Source organism: Oryctolagus cuniculus, chromosome X (genome assembly GCF_964237555.1).
Source record: "Oryctolagus cuniculus chromosome X, mOryCun1.1, whole genome shotgun sequence".
Classification (NCBI taxonomy): domain Eukaryota; kingdom Metazoa; phylum Chordata; class Mammalia; order Lagomorpha; family Leporidae; genus Oryctolagus; species Oryctolagus cuniculus.
The window spans coordinates 132050522-132073138 of NC_091453.1; the positions used below are offsets into that span (position 1 = coordinate 132050522).

The following is a 22617-nucleotide window of genomic DNA, read 5'->3' on the forward strand; positions in this document are numbered from 1 at the left end:
GCTGCCCCCTGCTTCTACCTCTGCCTCCCTGGGAGGGGGCTGGGGTGCGGGAGGTTTGGGGGGACCTTTCCCCAGCCCCCGCGGCTGCAGTCTGTTGTCTGAGGGCCCGTGTGCCCGGTATGCTTCAAGGAGCTTGGGCGAGAGCAGGGAAGGAAGCAGACAGAAGTTCCCCTGGAGCGGACATACCTGGGGAGCAGAGGGCATTAGTCAGAGAGGAGCCGAGGGAGCGGGAAGGGTGGGGATGAAGTTGGGGGTGCTGAAACTTTCAAAAGGCTATCCCAAGAAAGTCTCCCTAAACAGCTCACCTTCCAAGAGCTGAAGGAAGGGAAGGGACAGGCCAGGGCCAGGCAGTCCCTGGAGAAGCAGCAACAGCAATAAGCCAGTGCCAAAGCGATGTGACGGCCCAGGGTGGTGGCCTAGAGATTAGGGATCGGTTTGGAAGGTGCAGCCAGCAGGGGTTGTGGCTGCCAGGATGCAAGACAGAGGAGTGGCAGAGCAAGGGCCTGAGCCCCAGGAAGGACAGAGCTGCCCCGTCCTGTGATGAACAGGGAGGTGCACGGGCAACTGCGAGGCAGGAAGGGGTCATCTGAGCGACGGTGTAGTTGGCAGGTGGATACATGAGTCTGGAGTTCCAGGAAGTCTCGACTGGAGACAGAACTTTGGAACTTCTTACACAGAAACTTTGGAACTTTCTGACACAGAAAGCCCTGGGCCCGTGGGATGCTCCGTGGGCAGAGGGAAGCAGGGGCAGCCGGGACAGGTGGGAGGGAACCCAACAGCACCTCCTGGCGTCCCGCGATCCTCACGGGTCTGAGAGGAGGGGTGGCGGGCTCTGCCAGCGGAGGAAGATGCCGTCGCCACAGCGCAGCTCCCTGAGTCTGGCCACGAGGTTGTGGAGACCCTGAATGACCGACTGGAGTGAGATTAAGAAAACAGGAATGGAAGCAAAGCTAAGTGTCCATCACTCAACAATTAGGCAACAAAATATGTTCTATCCACACAGTAGAACACTATTCATCCCTCAAAGGGAAAGAAATTCTTGGGGCAAATATTTGGCCTAGTGGTTAAGATGCCCATACCCCTTACTGGCGTGTCTGGGTTTCACTTCCAGCTCCCTTCCCAATTCCAGCGTCCTGCTAATGCACATCCTACAAAGCAGCAGGTGATGGCTCAAGTGCTTGGGTCCCTGCCACCCACGTGGGAGACCTGGATTGAGTTCCTGGCTCCTGGCTTCAGCCCAGCCCAGTCCCAGCGACTGTGGACATTTGGGGAGTGAGTCACTAGATGGGAAATCTGTTTCTCTCTCTCCCGTTCTCATATGAATGCATTCTCTTTCTTAAAAAAAGGAAATACTCTGAAACATGCTACCTAATGTGGATGACTGTTGAGGACATCATGCTCAGTGAGATAAGCCAGTTCCCTCCACGAACCCTCAGATGCACAGAAACAGTGGGAAGCGGGTGCCAGGGGCTGGGGGAGGAGTCGGGGAGCTGTCTCAGCTGGGGAAGCACAGTGGGGATGGATGCACACCAATGCCATGTGCTTAGTGCCACTGGGCTGTATACTCACACACGGTTATGATGGCATAGTTTATGCTATGTGTATTTTTTTAATCACAGTTACAGGGGATGGGGGGATGGACAGGAACTGGAGATAGGAGTTCAGACAGGACAAGACTCCGGGCACGAATGGAGAGTGGCCGCAGATGAGAGCATGGTGCTCTCACCTCATCCAGAAAAAAGGAGGGGGCACCACAGGCAGGAGGTAGCCAGGCAGCCCCAGTTCCCCCCCATGGAGCAAGAGGCACAGTCCCCAGCTGAGGCGGGCATGGGCAGTGGCTGGGAGTTGGGCCCAGTCTAGAGGCCAGCTTGGGCAGAGGGAAGCAGTGGTCCCTCAGAGCCAAGTCACAGTTGCAGCTAACCACTCCAGTCCTTTCCCGGACTGCCATCTGGGAGCACCCAGAGCCCTTGCTCTTTAGCAGGCTACATCTCCCTTGTGGAAAACGAGCAGGCAAGAGGTGTGGCTTGGAATGCTGTCACCAAGAACCACCTGGGTTCTAACAAGTGGGCTCCCACTGGAGGGGCCGGAGGAGAGGCTGGCAGGGGTACAGCCGGCCCCTAGCGCAGCGCTGGGGCTCCACGGCCGTGCTGGTGCAGCATGGCGCTGCGAGAGAATACATGCGAGGTCTCGTCCTGCTCCTCCCCCTCTGCTTGCGCCGCCTCTCATCCGCACCCTCGTCTGGTTTGTTTTTTGCCCTTTCCCCTTCTACCCTATGCTCTAGTCAGACCTGCAACTTCAAAAGCCCTGCACGCTGGCGGCTCCGAGCTGTCCAGCCTGGCCGTCCTTAGCGGCAGAGGCTCTGCGCAAGCACCAGTCCCTCTGAAGCGCCTGGCCATCAGGAGCCTGCAGCCTCGCGTCCCTCAGCCCCCGCTCGGCTCTCCGCCAACTCTCTTGCCATGGTCCGCTAACCGTTCAGCTTGCCCTCAGGCCAAACGCCCTCCGAGCCACCTAGCACAACACCACGAGACACAGAAAATGCTGGCATCACAGAAAGGCCACTTCACCCAGGTGGGCGGACCACGTGACCTGGGCTTCAGCGTTAAGTGCCGTTCCTTAGGCCTCAACGCCTGTGCTAGAGGTCCGGCAGGGGAAATGGGAGAGTGTTTCCTCCGGTCTAGGCTGGGCTTATGCCCCCAGCTAGATGGGCTGCTCCAGAAGCCGCTGCTGCAGCTCTCTGTCCTCCAGCTGGCCTGGGTGGGTGCTAACAAGGGGCCGGGCAGAATGACAGGAGGCAGAACCTGCACCCTGACTGTCTGGACTTTAGCCGTCAGAAGCTTGAGAAGGGTGAGCTCAGGGAGGCACAAAGTAGTTAGGGAACTCTTAGTGGAAAAGTGGGACTAGCCCTCAGCCTTGGCATAGCAACCAGAGGGTATCCCTGTGTATACCCTGCCATCTCAGATGGCCTAGGGAGGGGAGAATTCCTCAGGAGGCAGCCAGGAAGCAAGTGGCTGGCCTGGACCCAGACAGGGTAGGCAGGTTGGCCATGAGCCACCTTGCCAGAATCAACATCGTTCAGGGGTCTGTCCCAATTCCCAGAGGCATATCTCTAACCTGCTCCCCCAACATCTTTGCCGAGTCTTCCCCACAGCCCTCGGGTAGGACAGAGACCTTGCAGGGGCCAGGGGCCGGGGTTGGGGAAGAGCTGGCACCATCAGGGCCAGGAGCTACCTTCGTCATACCCTGTACAGAAAAGCATGCTGCAGGTGCCTGCGCCCTCACCGCCAGGGGGGTACCCCAGCTCCAGGCATGGCCCATCATGGCCCTGGCAGAGGCAGCTCTGGGCCTGGCCTGCAGGCTGCCCCTGGGTGAGGCATAAACAAGGAAGCTGCCTAGGGGGAAAGGTCAGCAAGCCTGCGCCCCCAGGCATCCAAGGGTTGCAGGCAGCAAAGGGGTCACCCCCATCCACAGCTCTTCTCCAGCTCCCAGCTCTGCCCCAGGCAGCTGTAGGTCACTGCCAAGGACGAATTCTCCTTTCCCAGACGGCGTTAGTCAGAGGTCATCCTGTAAACCTCAGGACGGGGAGGGGCAGGGAGTGACAGGTGGCGCTCTGCCATGTTCTATCCGTCCCAAATGGGATGAACAGAAACCCTGAGGAGTCAGGTGAGCATGCCACCCCGGAAGCCCTGCTGGTTTACAGAGCCGCCTGACCTCCCCAGGGCGACCAACAGGACAGACACTCCCCAGGCAGCCTGTAAAGGAACGGCGGCAGGAGGGGTAGAGACAGCAGCACCGTGGAGGGCCAGTGGGAGGCTGGCCCTAAGGGACCGCAGCAATGTGAAGGAAAGATGGCTGTCGCCAACAGCCCTCTGGCTGCACTTTCAGAGAACGAAGCAGCAGCCCCTCTCCGGCCTCAGTTACACACAAGCACCACGTCCATGTCATCATCTTCAGAACCTTTATTGCCCCCGAGGGGAACTCTAGTTGGCCGGCTTCACCTGCCCTCCAGCAGCACCAGAGAAAACATCAACCCGGCAAAACAAAAGGGGGCTCAAACCAGCAGGAAGCAAGGTCTGCCGCGGGCAGGCCGAGTCCCACCTGCCCTCCACGTTCTTTGTGGGCAGGGTGACAGCAAACTCATTCTGAAAGGGTGGCAATCAGGTCCCCTGCAGTGCGCTGGGAGAGCATGGGAAGGGGCCAATGACGAGCAACAAGCTGTGAAAGGGAATGGGGAAACAGAAAGGAGTGAACTGAAGTACCAGAGCAGAGGCCAGGCTCCCAGGAAGCAGCGGGCACGTGCCAGGTGGAAGCGGCTACAGGCAGGGGAGGAGGCAGGCGCTCATTCCTCCTTCTTGTCCGTCGTACCATCCACCGAGGCCTGGAAAGGGACAGAAATCCCAAAACAGTAGGTTGGCAGGGCACATTCCTCCCTCCAACCTCTAGCCCCACAGCCCAGAGCCAGACTCGGTTCCCTTTTTCCCTCAATGACAGGTCTCCAGGTAAGCAAGAGGCCCCACCCTCAGCAGCGCCCGAAGGCTTGCCAGGGTAAGAATGAACACCAGTCAGCCCTTCCCACTCTAGGGAAGGCCACGAAGCTAACGTCAGTCAAGGGAGGGCAGCCAGGACCTCACCGGGGCGCTGGGCTGCAGCCAGTGGGGAACAGCTGGAGGCCTCCACTGTCGCTCTCTTCTGAAGCAGCCAGACCCAGAACCAACACCTCCTCCTGGGCACACTTCCCCCACCTCCCTCACCACCATGACGGGCTGGGCTCTCAAGTCCCCTTTCTGGCCCTTCCAGCTCTGTGCACCTTCCACAGGGCCCCTGAAGGCCAAGCCCTGCCCACTGAGCATGCCCAGTGCTAAGAGCTCGGGTCCCCTCCACAGCCACCGTGAATGCCCAGGAGCTAGCAGCTACAGCCGGGTATTCCCAGTGTCATCTGAAGGTCCCGAGCAGGCCTGGAGCAGCAGGTGATGGCAGTGAGGGCACCTACCAGGCGAGGTGGCCCTCGACACGCGGGGCTCTCTGCCCCACATCACCCCCTAGCCCTCTGGGAAGGAAGGCAAGCAGTGGGTCCCAGCATTTCACCGCACACCTGTTCTTGAAGGGGCCCCACAGCACAGACTGGGGGTGTCAGGGAAGGTAAAGAGCTGAGCCTGTGGTGGGCAGGCTCAGAGTGTAGAGAGCCAATCCACTGCAAAGACTCCCTTAGCCAGTGCCCATCATCGCCTGCTGTCTGCACGAGGAATTCTCTACACTCCGACTCAGCAGCCACAAAGGAGGTAAGGGGCATTGGGAGAGAACAGCCAGCTGCCACGTGGCCCAAGGGCCTGGAGCAGAGGCGTCAGGCCCCTGCACACTCAGGGAGCTGTGTGGAGCGGAACCTGTTCAGCCCGACCCGCCTCGTGGCCGAGTGGGTGGAGCACTGACCTGCAGCTTGGCATGCTCATCCAACAGGCGGTCGTACTCCTTGGTGAGGCCCTCTGACTGCTTCCGCATGGCCAGGGCCTCATTTTCAGCTTTCTCTAGCTCTGGAAATGATGCAAAGGACAAAGAAAGAAGATGACCAGGATTAGGGAGGAAAAACCTACTCGCTAGAGATAGCAGAAACCACCTCCAATCTGTCTCAAATGAGGTTGCACATGAGACCTCTTCTCCAAATACAGCTCCTGTCTCACACAGTACCTCAGAGCAGAGGGGAGAGGGCTGATCAAAGTAGCCAGCAGAAGCCAAGAAAGGAGCAGCACGGGACCACCACATGAGACGCCTGCATTCTGCATCACAGCACCAGTCTGCGTCCTGGCCTCATTTTCTGATCTAGCTCCTTGCCAATACACCTGGGAAGGCAGCGGAAGATGGCCAAGTGCTTGGGCCCCTGCGACCCGCATGGGAGACCAAAATGGAGTTGGTGGCTTCTGGCTTTGGCCTCGCCCAGCCCCTGCTGCTGCAATCATTTGGGAGTGAATCAGTGGATGAAATATCTTAATCTGTCTCTCTCTGTCCCCTCCCACTTCCTCTCCCCCATCACTCTGCCTTTTAAATAAGTACATCTTTAAAAAAATGGTATCTGGGGGCCGGTGCTGTGGCACAGCAGGTTAAAGCCCTGGGCTGAAGCCCTGGCATCTGATATGGGCACTGGTTCGAGTCCCAGCTGCTCCTCTTCCGATCCAGCTCTCTGCTATGGCCTGGGATTGCAGTAGAAGATGGCCCGAGTCCTTGGGCCCCTGCACCTGCACGGGAGACCCAGAAGAAGCTCCTGGCTCCTGGCTTTGGATCAGCACAGTTCCAGCCATTGTGGCCATCTGGGGAGTGAACCAGCGGATGGAAGACCTCTCTCTCTGTCTCTACCTCTTTCTGTAATTCTTTCAAATAAATAAAATAAAATCTTAAAAAAAATCCCAAATTCCGTTCCTGAATGCTAACACTCCTCTGGCCTCAGCTCCCAGGCATCTTGGGGTACCCAGTGTGCCTGTCTCTCCCAAGAGCAGCCCCCAGCAAGCAACTGCTCTGGTAGAAGTCAGGTCTCCTCCTGGACCCTGCTCAAACCACTCAGGCCCTCCTGGCCGGGGCCTGAGCTAGGCTGTGCTGGTCTTGGAGGTGCGGGGTACCATCTGGGTGTTTGCAGCCAGCTCTCAGCTTGTGCGGGTGTTAAGACACTGGGCACGAAGGCTGTAGTCTTCTGGGGATGGCGGACACACGAGAACAAGCCTCACTCTGCTTGGCACTGGCCAGGTCGTCCTTCAGCTTCTTCAGGTTAGCCTTTAGGCTCCTGTTCTCTTCCTCCAGCTTCACCTCAGTGTCCCCAACGTCCAACTTGCGTCTGTCAACAGCAGCTCCCTGGGAAAAACGCCAAGGGCTGGGTTACTGGGGAGGGAGAGGCTCCAGCCTGCCCCACCCCCCGAGCCCCAGTTCCTCCAGCTGCCCTGGGCACTTGTCCCTTCAGAAATGTCAACGCAGACCTGGGCCATGGCTTGCTCTCAGCTACCAGGCAAAGGCCAGGGTGTAGTTGCCCGCCGAGGGAAAGGAAAAGCCAGTGGGGCCACCTGCTGCTGCTCACAGGCCATACGCCCTGCCTGAGCTGGCCGCGTGCCTGCCTTCTTCCTCACCAGCAGGGCCAGCAGCCCTGTGGAGTGCACCGCTGTACCAATCCTCCACGTGCCGTCCTGGGAGATTTCTGCAAGTCATTCACTAGCGACTCACTGCTTCCCTCCTTCCTCTCCCAGGCCCGGGCAGCTCCCTGCAGCCAGGGGCCCTACGTTCACCCTTGCTCATCTGCTTCCACCCAACCCATGAAAGCAAACCTGTGCCCCTCCTTCCAAGCTTGGTTCTACGATAGGCCAGCAGCCTGTCCCTGCCTCCTTCCCAGCACTGAGGGATACCCGAGAGCGCAGCAACCTTCCAAAGAACGAGGGCCTGAGGGGAGTGGCTCCTGCACCCTCTCCAGCAGGCCTTGGTGAGCTAGAGGAGGGTGTGAGAGTAACCCCGGATCCTTCTTCACACGCACCTCCAGTGGGCACACTGTCCCCACCGAGAACCTCCACTCTACGCCTCCACCCACCTCTCCAGCTGCTCCCCGGTTTCCCAGGCCGACAAGGGCCACTGCGGCCCCAAAATAACATGGCTGCCCGGGCACCCCACAGCGGGCAGGAAGGCAGGGCTCACCTTCTTTAGCTGGTCGTTCTCTTCCATGTACTTCTTGGCCGCCTCACTGGCGCTCTCTGCCTGCTTTTTAAAGGCTTCATTGGAGGCCAGCAGAGTGGCCTGCTGGGAGATGAGAGTCACCAGGCGTCTAAGCAGGCTGCAATTATTTACAAAAAAAAGGGAGAAGTGAGAAAAAGAAAGAGCAAAATAGCTGGCAGGCACTTCTCTTGGATGCTCCCTACCCCAGCCTGCCTCCAGCCTGGACCTGCCCTCTTGAATTGCCAGCAGCCGAGCGAGAAGCCGCCAACCTGGCTCTGGCAACACGAAGGGGAAGGGTGGGGCCTGGGAGCTGTCTGCTGCCACTGCTCCAAAACAGCCACCCTTGGCTCTGTGAGGCGGCTAAGGGGTGGAGGGGGGGTTGGAAGCAGGAGCCAAGGGACACCCAGGGCAGGGCCTAGCTACAGCAGGAGATCCCAGGACTCCAGCACTCTCCAGTTCAGTACTATGGAAGCCTCAGCACCCTTTTCCTCACTGTGAGGCCAGGCTAGCATCTGTCAAATACCGAGAGCAGCTAATAAATTTGGGTACCCCTCACATGCCAGGCCAAATCCTATCTTACAAGGCACTTACTATCGCAGGCCCCATCTTACAAAAGAGGAAACTGAGGCTGAGCAATGTGAAACAATTTGTCCAGGGTGAGAAGCCAGACATGGACAAAGCTGGACTTCCAACTTGTGTCTCTGTGATCCAAAGCCTGAGCTCCGAGCCACCATGCTTCCTTACAAACTAGCAGGTCACAGCCCCCAGGTCCCGACAAAACCGAAAGGTTTCACTTCTCCCCAACCCCCTTCTCAAACCCGTCACACAGGCAGCTGCCAGGACACATCTGTTACATAAGAGTGCCCAAATTGAGGTCTGCTTGGGCTAGCGGGGCAGGCGAAGAATCAGGACACAGGTGCCCACTGCCTGTTGGAGGCAGCCCAGTGGCAAACAGGTGGCAGAAGCTGGGCCCCAAGCACTTCCCTCAAGTCCACCTGTGGGATGGGATGTCAGCTGGCAGAAGAGAGGAGGGACGCATGCCTCGGCAGTCATCAAGAAAGGTCTCAAACACTGAAGATGGGGGCTAGGAGTTGGAGTGTGGCTGCCTACCCCCCACATACCTTGAGAAGGGGCCCGATCCCACAACAGAGGGAAGGCAGAGTATGTGCAACGGCCCAAGGTAAAAAAGAAAAATCTGCTTTCCCAGGGCACTTCAAGCACAGAGTTCTGGCTCAAGAGACCAGCAGCCTTGGCGGCTGCTCCCAACCTTTTTTCTCCTGGCCCTCGCCAGGCCTTGGCAGGCTCTGCTCACCTCCACCTGCAGCCTGCTCCCAGTGAGCAGCACGGGGCGGCTGAGCAGGTAAGCCACCTTCCTGGCCCCCGCCAGGCTTCTCCAGGGCCCTGGCAGAGCCCTTTCAGGAATGCACACTCAGGCCAGGGCAGCCCGCAAGGCAGGAGCCGCCCCTGCGGTTCCTGGTGTGGGGAAAGGCTCCCAGGGGCCCCTGGCGGCACTGGGAGAACCAGGCTGCTGATTCCTGGCAGGAGAGGAGAGTTTCCAGTGACATGTGCTCTCTAAAATTAGCGACCAGGACCTCGTGGCCTAGGGCTCAGGTTTCCCTGCCTCAGCCCCCGGCTGCCCACCAGCCTGCCCCCCACTGGGCTGGAGCTGTGAAGGTGGAGGGAGCTACCAAGCACCTCAGAAGTCGGCGAGAAGCAGTGTGCCTGACTCACATCGGCATGGCCGGAAGTCACTGGAGAGGCTTAGAAAGAAAGGCAAGTGTGACTAAGCCCCAACCCCCCACTCAGAGCTCGTGGGATGCTGAGGAAGAGGCTGGAAATGGGGGTGGGGGCACGTGTGCCGCCTGGCGGTAAACATGGGGCCTGTGGACACTGCAGGGACGGGCCACCATGGGGCGGGCAAGACCCAGGGTTACATCCCTACCCCAGCAGGCTGGGCCAGTGGTGAATGGTTACCAGGGAGGCCGGCCCAGGGAGATGGCTAACACAAACAAGGCAGTGGTGGCAGTGGTGCCAGCAGTGCCAGCGGCAGCGCAGCAGGGGCCCGGCTCTCCTCAGTCAGCCCGGCTTCTCCCAGCTATTGAGAACCAAGGTTTCCGAGAGTCCCGCACACACGCACGGAACTGGGCATAGACCTGTGCAATGTGTGCTCAAACTGCTGGCCCCTGCTCAGCCCCAGACCCAGTCTTCTGCTGGTGGCTGTCAGCTGTTAGGGTCCCCCAGAGCACCCTGGTTACCTTCCCAGGAAATGCATCCGCACGCCAGTCCTAACAGTTCTCCTCTACATCCTCCATGCTGGAGCTGTGCCAACACACCCAAGGACAATTCTGGAAACCACATCCACACCCCAGCCAGGAACCTCAACCCCACCCACTCTCTTTCCTGGAGCACCACGTTCATACCCGTCTTCTCCTTCTTGCCCATTCGTCAACTTATTCCAGTCCAGGCCTGCCCTGGCCCAGCCTCCGACAGGAATACCAAGGGGCCTCTAAACTGTCGGATGTCGCCACTGCTCACTTGGTCCTCCCTCACACACTCTCATTTCAAGAGCTCCTGTCACCACCTGGCCCCTCTGCTCCCTCGGGGCCTTCTTCCTGGCCCGTCTCATTGTTGAAAAGGTTTCCAGTGCAGCCTAGACTCACAAAGCTGACCTACTAAGCGGCAGCTCATGCAGGCTCCTGGAGACACTCCCAACAGCTGGTCTAAAACAGGCCTTACCAGAGCACTGCACGTATCCACTGGGAATCAAACCCCACCACAACACCTCTTGCTGCTGGCACCCCTCTCCTAGTTACCCTCACGGCCCTCTGGCCAGTACCAACCCACCACTTGCCCATCTTGCCCTGCACCTGCATGTCCTTCCCCCAGGCTGCAAAGTCCTTTCTACCCAGCTCTGTCACCACTGGCCCTAAGAAAGCCTTTCCTCTCTTCCCTGCCCTCTTTGGGCGCACCCCCACACGGCTGTGGTGTTCTCTGCGCCATCTTCATTGGTCTGTTTGCCACATGGCCCTTCTAAGCCATGAATGCCCGGATCCAGGCTGAGCGCTGTGCATTTCCAGACCCCCATAGCTGGCACACTGCAAAGGGACCTTCCAGGTGAGCTCAGCCCATTCCCGTAGAGGAAACATTTCCCGACAGGCATGGTGATGTGTCTGAGGCTGCATGTCAAGCCTGAGCCTGCACCTTCTTGCCACACTGGTGTTCACCCTGGAGGCCTGGCACTGAGGGGGCACAGGCAGACACAGGGCTTGCCAGTCAGTCTAGCAACAGAGGAAACAGAAGACAGCAGTGGGAAGGCGTCATCTCAGACCCGAGGCGATGAGTAAGCTGGGCTCGTGGCTGCAGTGGGAGCTGAGCAGGCACTTGGGATAAACGATTCACCAGCACGAGCCAAAGGCAGACCCTTCTTGCTGGACCCACTGGGCAGCCTGAGGGCCCGCCTTCTGGAACACCTTACTGCTCCCTTACATGCTGGGGCACCTGTCTGGACCCTCTCACAGTCCCTGCAGTGATCTTCTGGTGTGTGCCAGGCCCCACAGGACAGTGCGCAACACAGCAAACAGGGGCCACTTTCCAGACTTCCAGGTTTTGACAGCCAGCAGCAGCTGCTGGCCCACTGCCTTTCTCTCTCCTGCCATATATCTCCTGAGTATCCTGGATAACTGGTCTTAGCTAGTCATTCCTGGAGCACAGGTGACAGCTTAGAGTCAAAGGAATTTCCTAAAGGTATAAGGTAGTCAGGGACAGAATGGCCCAGGGTCCAGATTAAATGCACCCAACTGAAGAGGGAAAAAAAAAATCAGTGAACCAAACTTAATACAATCCAGATGTGTCCTTGGCAGACAAATATTAGCCCCAAATACCTGAACTTCACTTGGCTTTCTTGGTAAGATATTCTTGGATGCTGAGCAGCATGATTATGCTTTTATAAAAGGTTGAGTAAACAAGAGAATGCAGGAGACACAGACACTCTCTCTAGACACTAGAGAAACAGAGCCAACCATATCAAGTGGAGAGAGACATGGCTCATCCGTGCTGATCACCAATCCTGTTTCTCTCTGTGAGCACAGACAGGCAGGAAGACACAGGTTTGCCAGGAAGTGGGAAAGGAGCAAGTCTTGACCAACAGGTCCTATGGGGTGGCCATGCCCACCTGGCCAGCCACCGGAGGCTTCCGGAGAGCAGGCTCATTCTGCAGTCGCCAACACCCAACAGGCACACCACTCTGGCCCTTGCAAGTAGATGCTGGTGCCACAGCGCCACCTGCTGACTTCCCAGGCCCTCACAACCCAGCAGCACTGTGTATCCAGTGGATCCTGGGAGCAGGTGCCTGGCAGACAGGAGGAAAATGAGGCACTCACCCTGGCAAGGACTCAAAACCCAGGTGATGCTCAGGATAGGCTTCAAGTGAAGCAGAACAGTAATAACAGAGCCTCTGCTGTACCAGGAAACTCACAGCCACAAGAGCCTGGGGTCACGAGGTCAGGAGCCTGCAGAACAGGACGGTCAGGGAAGACTAGGAAAGTCACGAAAACATCCCAGGAAGGTCACCAGGACAGCTGCTTCAAGCCCAGCTTAGTACAGTGGCTCGAGGTTTCTTTTAGCCTCTAGGCACTCCGAAGCTGGAGAAAATGGGGAGGAGGGGCTGGACCTTGGCTGGGAAGCCCATCACACCACACACAGCCAAGCCCCTGTGGCAGGGGGTGGGGGGGCACGTCACTCAGAGCCACAGGAGGGAGGACTTGGGCAGAGGATAGGTGTGGGCTCGGCTGTGCTCCTCCACTGACACGCCCTAGACTGCAGGGAGGTGGCAGGCTCAGCTCCTCAGCAACCTGAGGCACGGGGCCACAGGGATGGCTGCACAATCCTGGCACCTGCACCTGGCACCCTGCCCCATCCTCTTCCAGCTCTGCCTCCAGTGCTAAGGAGAAAGGGGCCCTCCTAGGATGGCAGCGACTCAAAGGCCATGAAGAGAGAAGAGGGACACTTCCTTGCTCAGCTCACCCACCATTTGTCTTTAGCATGATGGAGAGCACACTGGGGCCCAAGCAAACAATCACTGCATTTTTTCCAAGAGGCAGGTGCTTATTTGGATGCACATCAGACAGTCCTTCCTGAGCTATCTGTGGGGAATCCCCGACAGCCCCTCCACGGCCCAACTGCTGGCAAAATCAAGCCCCCATAGGGCGTGCAGCACATAACTAGAGCTTGGGGAAAGGCATCTAGAAATTAATAGAACTCTTAAAAGGGCTCTTCCCAATACTTAGGTCTGAGGTTCCATGCTAATTTCTGGACTGTCAGAGAAGGGTAGCATCCAGTGGACAGATAGAGGGAGGGAAGGAGGGATAAAGACCAATGGAATTGAGGTTCAAATGCCCTCTGCCAGCTGTCTGCAGCAGCAAGCCCACAGGCCTCGCAGCATCTTTGGGTGGGCCCAGCAGCAGCATCTGAAAACTCCTTAGCCACCTTACCTAGACAGCAATGAAGGACATGTGAACAGTTGCTAGAGGTTTTATGTTGTTAAGGAATTACTGGCAACTTACTGTAGTTATGAGGTTGCATACTCAACTCTTTTAGAAAGCCCTATCTGGGGCCAGCAGGTTAAGCCTCTGCCTGCAATGCTAGCATCCCAGGTGGGCACCAGTTTGAGTCCCAGCTGCTCTACTTCCAATCCAGCTCACTCCTAATGTACCTGGGAAATAGTGGAGGGTGGCCCAAAATGCTTGGGCCCCTGTGCCCACAGGGGAGACCTGGAAGAACCTCCTGGCTCCTAGCTTTGCCCTGGCTCAGCCCTGGCCATTGCAGCCACTTGGGGATTGAACCAGCAGATGGAAGACCTCTGTCTCTCCCTCTCTGTAACTGCATTTCAAATAAATAAATAAATCTTAAAAAATTATTTGAAAGTCCCTATCTTTTCAAAGTGATAAACCAAAATATCACTTTGCCTATAAACATGGTATCTGGGATTTGCATCAAAATAATCCAGAGGGGCTGGGCTGTGGTGCAGTGGGCTAATGCCCTGGCCTGAAGCGCCGGCGTCCCATATGGGCACCGGTTCTAGTCCCAGCTGCTCCTCTTCCGATCCAGCTCTCTGCTATGGTCTGGGAAAGCAGTAGAAGATGGCCCAAGTCCTTCGGCCCCTGCACCCACGTGGGAGACCTCGAAGAAGCTCCTGGCTCTTGGCTTCGGATCGGTGCAGCTCCGTCCGTTGCAGCCATCTGGGGAGTGAACCAGTGGATGGAAGACCTCTCTCTTTCTCTCTGCCTCTCCTCTCTCTGTGTAACTGACTTTCAAATAAATAAATAAATCTTTAAAAAAAAATAATCCAGAGCCCAGGACAGTCCAGTGGGTGAGGGCAAGCTGTGCACTTGGATAAAAGAAATACCAGCCATTAGTAACCAGAGGTCAACATGGTGTGGGCTGCTGTTCCACTTCTACAAATGCCCACATGTTCTCTTTCCACAAAGCATACAGGCCACCCTGGGTGATTCCAGTGCATGGCCTGTGCACCCCACACTGCAGCTCCCTAAAGACCCACAGGCCTGTTCACCTTCAATTTCTGGTCAGGTCTCTCTCTGGAGCAGCTGAAACCAGTCTTTGCTGTGGCTACAGGGCCATCTTTTTTTTTTTTTGGAAGATTTTATTTATTTATTTGAGAGGTAGAGTTACAGACAGAGGGAGAGACAGAGAGAGAGGTCTTCCTTCCGTTGGTTCACTCCCCAGATGGCCGCAATGGCCGGCGCTATGCCGATCTGAAGCCAGGAGCCAGGAGCTTCTTCCTGATCTCCCATGCAGGTGCAGGGATGCAAGTACCTGGGCCATCCCCTAATGCTTTCCCAGGTCACAGCAGAGAGCTGGACTGGAAGGGGGCAGCCGGGACTAGAACCGGCACCCATATGGGCACAGGCGGAGGATTAACCTACTGTGCCACGGTGCCGGTCCCTACAGGGCCATCTTAAAGGTTCCCCTCCACCCTGCCTCCCTAAAGGCCAGGAAAAGACCTCTTCAGCTCCCTCTCTGTGCCTGGCAGCCTTTGACACGAAAGAGAACCCAGAAGCTGCCATCACTACCAGCGAGAAGGACAAACACTTCCTGTGCCAGGCAGAGCTCTAGGAACGAGACACACATTGCCTATATTGTCATTCTTGCCTTATGAATGAGAGAAAAGGCTCAGAGAGCAGAAGTGACTTAGCAGAGGTCAGGCAGCTGGGATCCAAACACAGGCCTGACTGCGGAGCCCACTGTCATAATTATGAACCTGCCCCTTGGGGCCACCATGAGCCATATGGCTCGCCAGGCAAGTTGGAAGAAAATGCCACACAGCCAAGACACATGAGCAGGCACAGTCCAGGCTGGGTGTTCCCCGCCTGCCCGCTCGGCAGGCACATGCTGCGTCAGCTTCCACGTCAACTCTGGCTCCTCTCACTAAATCTAAGCTGGGGTATCACATGGGCGCCAACTATCTGCCAGAGAACACTGCAAGCAGGGGGACTGACCACCCCGCAGGGTCTGGGGTGGTCAGTCGCCTTACAGCAGACAACACAGGCCCCTACACTGCTGATTAAAAAAAATGAACCCCCAGGGGGACTCTGCAGCCTGACATTTAGGAAGAAGAGCTTATCTCCCCTGAGCTGCAACTGCTGCTAGTGTGCCCAGTCGCCACCCTGGCTGAACCCTCTCTCCACATCCAGCCCACCAGCCTGAGCCTCTCACTCCGTAGCCTTAGGCCTCAGTTCCTGGAACAGGCAGGGCTGGTGTCTCCCCCAGCTCAGATGCCTGTGACAAACTGTGAGTGAAGAGTCACCCAGGAAGATGCAGGAAGCAGCCAGAAACAAAGAGGGACTGATAACTCCCTGTTGGGAATTCCAGTGCTCTCTGCACCCAGCACCTTTGACAAGGCCTGGATAGGGGAGGGGAGGCCAGCAGCCCCTCACAGAGGACCGGGTCTGCCTCCAGTTCTACGCACGGCTCAGCAAGTGCCTGTTTGGCAGGTGGAGCAAAGTGCTTAGGGACTTCCCTGAGGGCCTCCTGGCAGCAGCGAGGACCTCTGACCCAGCTCAGGTCCTGCCTTCCTCATTTCTAGCCCAGGGGTTCTCCACCTCCACGTTACAGCTATCTGGGGTCATATTATCTTGTGTGATGGGGGCTGTCCTGGGCTTCCCAGGTATGTTTAGCAGCATTCTCTGGCCTCAGCCCAACAGATGCAAGTGGCATCCTACCAACTGTGACACCAAGCAGGTCCCAGATACTGACAAATGCCCCAGTGGAGTCCAAAACAAGGCCCCAGCTGAGGACCACTGGCCTGGATCTGTGCTCTCCAACTTGGTAGCCCCACACATGTGTGCCTATTGAAATCGTCATGCAAACTTAGCCTCAAGCTCAGCTTCTCAGTCACAGGAGTCGCATGTCAAGTGCTCAACTAGCCACGGCCCAGCTGGAGGACATTCCCATCATTCTAGAGTTCCACTGAACTGTACCAGTCTATACTGACTCTGACTTGCTTCTCAAGATCACATAAATTAGAATGTTTTCTCTACAGAAAGACAAAAATGAAGGTAGTAACAGGACCCACCCTCAGAGGGGGTAAGGAGAGACAGACAGAGAGAGAGAGAGAGAGAGAGAGAGAGAGAGAGCGCGCGTGCTTATAAAAAAAAAAAAAGCTGAGGGAACCCTTGTACCAGCATGGAACGTCCTGGGTCTGGCCAGTAACCACATCTGCTCCTGACCCTGGCTGACATTTTAGCAGACTGCAGCAGATACAACAATGAGCTCCACTGAACATGCTCAACCCCACCCACAGGAGGTGCCGTCCAGACTCACTTCCCACGACCCAAGCTATATTCCCAAGGTGCACCCCGGGAGCAGGAACAGTCTACACGGTTGTCTTCACATACTGTCAGCTAGTAAGACCTAAAAGGCTGGGCTTCTATCTGGCAGTCTGATAGCTTTAACCCAGAAACACACCTACCACAGTCACCATCCGCCCAGGACACCCCCTTCAGTCAGCATAAAGGTTTCAGCAGCCCTTGGCATGTGCCAGGTCCTTGGCACTGAGAGCTTCTAGAATAAAAGGGAAGAGCCCCAGGTCCCTATGCTGCACTAATTTGCTCAGGGCACACCTCACAGCCAGGTGTGCAGGCTGCCCCGGGACCGGAGGCCAGCTCTCAGGCCAGCCAGCAGCATGAGTCTCTCACAGCAGACCGCAGCACGAGGCGTTGGGAAGGAGGAGGAAGAGGTGTTGCTGGACCAGAAGGCATGGGGGAGTTCCTGGTAGAAGCGGGGAAATGCTGCAACAAAGCAGGGAGAACATGTACTGCTCGAGGCCCTCCTAGGAACCTAAGTGGCTAGTTCTTGACAGTGAAGACAAAGCAGAGGACTGGAGGTCAACCCTCTATGCCCCAGGTGGTCTGAAGCCACTGGAAGCAGTGGTCAGAGGGTTACCTGGCTAGAGCATGAAGGACACGCCAGAGGGAGCAAGATTGGTGGGACCCTAAAGGGGACTGGGGACCATACCAGAGCCATAGTTCTTTTTGTATTTATTTATTTGAAAGTCAGAGTTATATATAGAGAGAAGGAGAGTCAGAGAGTCAGAGAGTCAGAGAGAGAGAGAGAGAGAGAGAGAGAGAGAGAGAGAAAGATCAACCATCTACTTATTCACTCCACTATTGGCTGCAACAGCCAGAGCTGAGCCAATCCAAAGCCAGGAGCCAAGAGCTTCTTCCAGATCTCCCACGTGGGTGCAGGGGCCCAAGGACTTGGACCATCTTCCATTGCTTTCCCAGGTCAAAGCAGAGAGCTGGATTGGAAACGGAGTTGCCGGGGCTTGAATGGGCACCCATATGGGATGCCGGCACTGCAGACAGAGGCCTTACCCTCTCCACTACAGCACCGGCCCCGTAACTAGCTAATTTTTTTTAAAGATTATTTATTTGAAAATCAGAGTTAAACAGAGAAAAGGAAAGGCAGAGAAAGAGAGAAAGAGAGAAAGAGAGAAAGAGAAAGAGAGAGAGAGAGAGAGAGAGAGAGAGAGTCTTCCATCCACTGGTTCATTCCCCAATTGGCCACAACTGCCGGAGCTGCACCAATCAGGAGCCTGGAGCCTCTTCCGGGTCCCCGACATGGATACAAGGGACCAAGGACTTGGACCATCTTCCACTGCTTTCCCAGGCCATAGCAGAGAACTGGATCGGAAGTTGAGCAGTCAGGACTTGAACCGGCGCCCATATGGGATGCTGGCACTGCCAGTGGTGGCTTTACCCGCTACGCCACAGCACCGGACCCAAGAGCCAGGGTTCTCAGGGGTGGAGAAAAGGCTCTGCTGAACTGTGCACTGAAACACAGTCAACAGAGGGCTGGTATGATGGCACAGTGGGTTAGGGTACTGCTTACAATGCTGGCACCCCGTCAGCGGCATCCCATGAGAGTGCTGCTTGGAGTCTCGACTGCTCCGCTTCTAATCCAGCTCCTGGGAAGGCAACAGATGATGACCCAAGTGCTTGGGCTCTTGCCACTCGTATGGGACACATGGCTGGAGTTCCTTTCCTGGCTTCAACCTGTCCTAGACCTGGCTGCTGTGACCATTTGGGGGAGTGAACCAGCAGATAGGAGATCTCTTGATCTCTGTCATTCCTCATCACCGTCACTCTAGCTTTCAAATAATTAAATAAATTTTGCATTAAAAACTGGTCACAGAAAATCTAAGTTACACATATTTTACATTTGAAAAAACCCACAGGGAGCTGGCACTGGGGCACAGTAGGTTAAGCCACCGCCTATGATGCTGGCATCCCATATGAGTACTGGTTCAAGTTCTGGCTGCTCTACTTCTGATCCAGCTCCCAGTTAATGTGCCTGGGAAAACAGAAGATGGTCCAAGTGCTTGGGACCCTGCCACCCATGTGGAAGATCTAGATAGAGTTCCAGTCTCCCGGTTTCAGCCTAGCCCAGTGCCAGCCATTGCTGCCTTTTGGAGAGTGAACCAGTAGATGAAGATCTATTTCTTTCTGTCCCCTTTCTCTGTAACTTTGCCTTTCGAATAAATTAAATCTTTTAAAAAGTTATATCTGGGGCCACACTGTAGGTTAATTCTCCGCCTGTGGCACCATCATCCCATATGGGCACCAGTTTGAGTCCCGGCTGCTCCACTTCCAATCCAGCTCTCTTCTGTGGCCTGGGAAAGCAGAAGAAGATGGCCCAAGTCCTTGGACCCCTGCACCCATGTGGGGGACCCTGAGTAAGCTCCTGGCTCCTGGCTTCAGATCAGTGCAGTTCTGGCCATTGCAGCCATTTGGGGAGTGAACCAGCAGATGGAAGACCTCTCTCTGTCTCTCCCCCTCTCACTGTCTGTAACTCTACCTCTCAAATATATCTATTTATATCTATTTAAAAATAAAAATAATAAAGTAACCTCACAGGACCATGGGGTCACATGGAGAAAAAGAATACTGCCAAGCTTCTGGGTCAAGTGACAGGGGTTCTCAAACTTTGTGATGGGTCTCCCAGGAGAAGGTACCCAAGGACCCGAGAGTAAACGCAGCAGAGGCAGGACAGAGCCCAGAAAGCTTTGGCTCCAAAGCCCCAACTCTCCTCACACACTGCCCGCCACACCCGCCACAGTGCCCAACAGCAACTGTAGCCTATCCAAGCTCATCAAGACAGGATTATGGGTGTGATGGTCTTTTTTTTTTTTAAAGATGTATTTATTTTATTTGAAAGTCAGAGTTACACAGAGAGAGGAGAGGCAGAGAGAGAGTGAGAGAGAGACAGAAAGAGACAGAGACAGAGACAGAGAGAGGTCTTCCGTCTGCTGGTTCACTCCCCAATTGGCTGCAACGGCTGGAGCTGCGCCTATCTGAAGCCAGGAGCCAGGAACATCCTCCGGTTCTCCATACAGGTGCAGGGGTCCAAGGACTTGGGCCATCTTCTACTGATTTCCCAGGCCATAGCAGAGAGCTGGCTTGGAAGTGGGTGGGGCCAGCGCTGTGGCGCAGTGGGTTAATGCCCTGGCCTGAAGCACTGGCATCCCATATGGGCACCGGTTTGAAACCCGGCTGCTCCACTTCCTACCCAGCTCTCTGCTATGGCTCGGGAAAGCAGAAGAAGATGGCCCAAGTCCTTGGGCCCCTGCACCCATGTGGGAGACCTGGAAGAAGCTCCTGGCTCCTGATTGGCACAGCTCCAGCCGTTGCGGACATCTGGGGAGTGAACCAGCGGATGGAAGACACCTCTCTCTCTCTCTCTCTCTCTCTCTGCCTCTCCTCTCTCTGTGTAACTCTTTCAAATAAATAAATAAATCTTAAAAAAAAAAAAAAAAAAGGATGTGGAGCAGCCAGGACTTGAACTGGCGCCCATATGGGATGCTGGTACTGCCAGCGGCGGCTTTACCCGTTACACCACAGTGCTGGCCCCTGTGATGTTCTCTTTAAGGGTGGGCCGCTGGGGCTGGCACTGCGGCATAACAGGTTAAGTCACTGCCTACAATGCCGCCGGCATCCCATATGGGCACAAGTTTGAGTCGTAGATACTCTATCTGATTCAGCTTCCTGCTAGTACACCTGGGAAACCAGCAGAAAATGGCCCAACTACTTGGGCCCCTGTATCCACGGGGAGACCCAGAGGAAGCTCCTGGCTCCTGGCTTCAGACTAGCCCAGCCTTGGCCATTGCAGCCATTTGGGGAGTGAACCAGCAGATGGAAGATATCTCTCTCTCTCTCTCTCTCTCTCTCTCCCTCTCCCTCTCCCTCTCTAACTCTCCCCCTCTCTAACTCTGCCTTTCAAGTAAAATAAATAAATATTAAAGGAAAAATAAAGGTGGGTTCCTTTCTTCAACTCCAAGGCCTGCTCAAGGCTAACCTCCTCCATGTCCTGACCCTGGCCAAGTGAGGAGCCAGTTCCACCACCAGGCTCTCTCGTGGACACAGCCCTTTCTCCTGCCACCACACTCCTGTCCGCTAACGCACCCCTGTCTTCGCTCTATCTGGCTTCCCCTTGCCTTCTCCAACTGCTCTGCAGGGGCCGTTCATCCTCTCTGCGGCCCATCCTGCTGCCATGAGGTCGGCGGGTCTGGCTGTCCTACCGGCCCTGCTTTCCCTGTCTTCTTTGTTCCTCCCTCTGGTGGGCAAAGCTGACTCCCTTCCTTGCCACTGCAGCTTGTCCCGCTTCATCTCTCCTGTATGAAGCTGCGATTGTGCCTAAGGCTCTAGAGGGAGCCGCCCCCTCACCCCCCCAGCAGCCAGAGTGCCCTACCCAGCAGGTGACCTGTCCTCACACCACGTGTACACAGAGCAGACACAGCGACTGGGAGGGCCTAGTAAGTGATTCGACTGTACCAGTGCCTCGGATCTGTCCCACCTCTGACTTGGTCTCCCTGAGCCTGGGCTATTCAGCTTTGCTCCACTTCCTTGGAAACACTACCCCTGCTGCTGACTCTGCCACAGAACGACTGCAACACCTGGCTCACTACCACCAGGAGAAGTGGCCACAGACTCTGAAACCCTCCACCCTGCCCCCACCTCTTCTAAGCTATCTCCTCCTCTTGCCCACCGCAACCAGCTCCTGTGCAAGAACCGAGTCAGCTCCTCCCAGGGAAATGTACAAATCACAGGTGAGGAACAAACAACAAGGGTGGCACTGACACTCTGAACAGATCAGAAGGTCCCAAGAAAGCTGGCCTAGCTGAGGCACACATGAAAAATGACACTCAAGCACTGTTTCCCACTGTTTTTACCAGAAAAACAAGGCAAAAGGCTTGTGGCCCAGCAACAGGGAACTGAATAGACACACAAAAAAACACAGGGGAGACAGATCAATTGTCCTAGAAAAACATTCATTGTCAACTGAGTGGAAAGGGCAAGTCACCACAAGGTAGTTCAAGCTTGGTGCCGTTTCATTAAGAAGTGTGTGGAGGGGCCAGCACTGCGGTGCAGCGGGTTAGGCCATCCCATATGGGTGTCAATTCGTTTCCCAGCTGCTCCACTTTCAATCCAGCTCCCTGCTATTACACCTGGGAAAGCAGTGGAAGATGGCCCAAGTACTTGGGTGTCTGCATGTGGGAGACACGGAAGAAGCTCCTGGCTTCAGTCTGGCCCAGCTCCAGCCATTGCAGCCATTTGGGGAATGAATCAGCAGGTGGAAGATCTGTCTCTCTCTCTCTCCCTGTGTGTGTGTGTGTGTGTAACTCTGTCTTTCAAATAAAATAAATAAACCTTAAAAAAAGAAGTGTGTGGAGTCTACAAAGGAAAAGCCCCAGGTGCTCGGGTTAGATGGTTCTCAATCTGAACTCTGAGCTCTCCCCATCAGTAGCTCCAGGAACTTGGAGAGCTTTCTGCACTTCTCTGAACCTCACTTGCTTCTTCACAATACTATCAAAATTTATAGTATGTGCCTGGTACACAGAATGCCTAACAAGCAGTAGCTGCTACTATGCACAGAAAAGTCTGGAAAAGCCTAGAACAAAGCTAAGTGTCAACAGCAGTTATAGGAGCATCTCCAGGAAATTACTTTCACACTTGTACTTAAAGTCTCATCTTTCTACAAGGAATATGTCCTGGTAGGGAACTTCTTGCTCTTCAAACATGAGGAACTACAAGATAAGAGTCGTTAGACTCAAAAGCCCAAGACTAATGAGGACACGCAGTAAGGACCACCTGAGCTCACTGATGGTGCCAGGGCCTATTCACCAAAAGCCACCAGGTGACTGCTACTCAGGACGAAGCAGCTCAGCATCTGAGCAAGAGCCTGAGGCAGGCTGGAGACAACTACCTGGCGCTAAGTGTTCCAGTAACACCAAGAGCCGTATCACGGAGCAAGGGGGTAGAACAAGGCAGTCTCTGGTGTTCCCGCTCCAAAGCTGAGCAGCTCAGGTCACCCTGTCACTCCGGGACTGCCATTCTCCATGCACAAAGGCCCACAAAGGCCCAGGATTAA

At 55.7% G+C, this 22617-nt stretch overlaps 1 protein-coding gene and 1 long non-coding RNA gene across 2 annotated transcripts in view; one reads left to right on the top strand and one right to left on the bottom strand.

Moving 5' to 3' along the window:
* Positions 1-3941: 3941 nt before the first annotated feature.
* BCAP31 (B cell receptor associated protein 31) overlaps positions 3942-22617 on the bottom strand; it is a 33593-nt gene continuing 14917 nt past the window's right edge. The window contains exons 5-8 of the mRNA XM_008250320.4: positions 7657-7792; positions 6708-6831; positions 5425-5525; positions 3942-4375 (exon numbers count right to left, since the gene is read on the bottom strand). Of these exons, the coding sequence (XP_008248542.1) occupies positions 4337-4375; positions 5425-5525; positions 6708-6831; positions 7657-7792 (400 nt within the window). The 3' untranslated portion in view covers positions 3942-4336. The remainder of the gene's footprint in view (positions 4376-5424; positions 5526-6707; positions 6832-7656; positions 7793-22617) is intronic.
* Positions 9263-21906, top strand: LOC138847609 (uncharacterized). The gene is made up of 2 exons (XR_011385494.1): positions 9263-9447; positions 21679-21906. It is a non-coding gene; the product is annotated as an uncharacterized lncRNA (long non-coding RNA).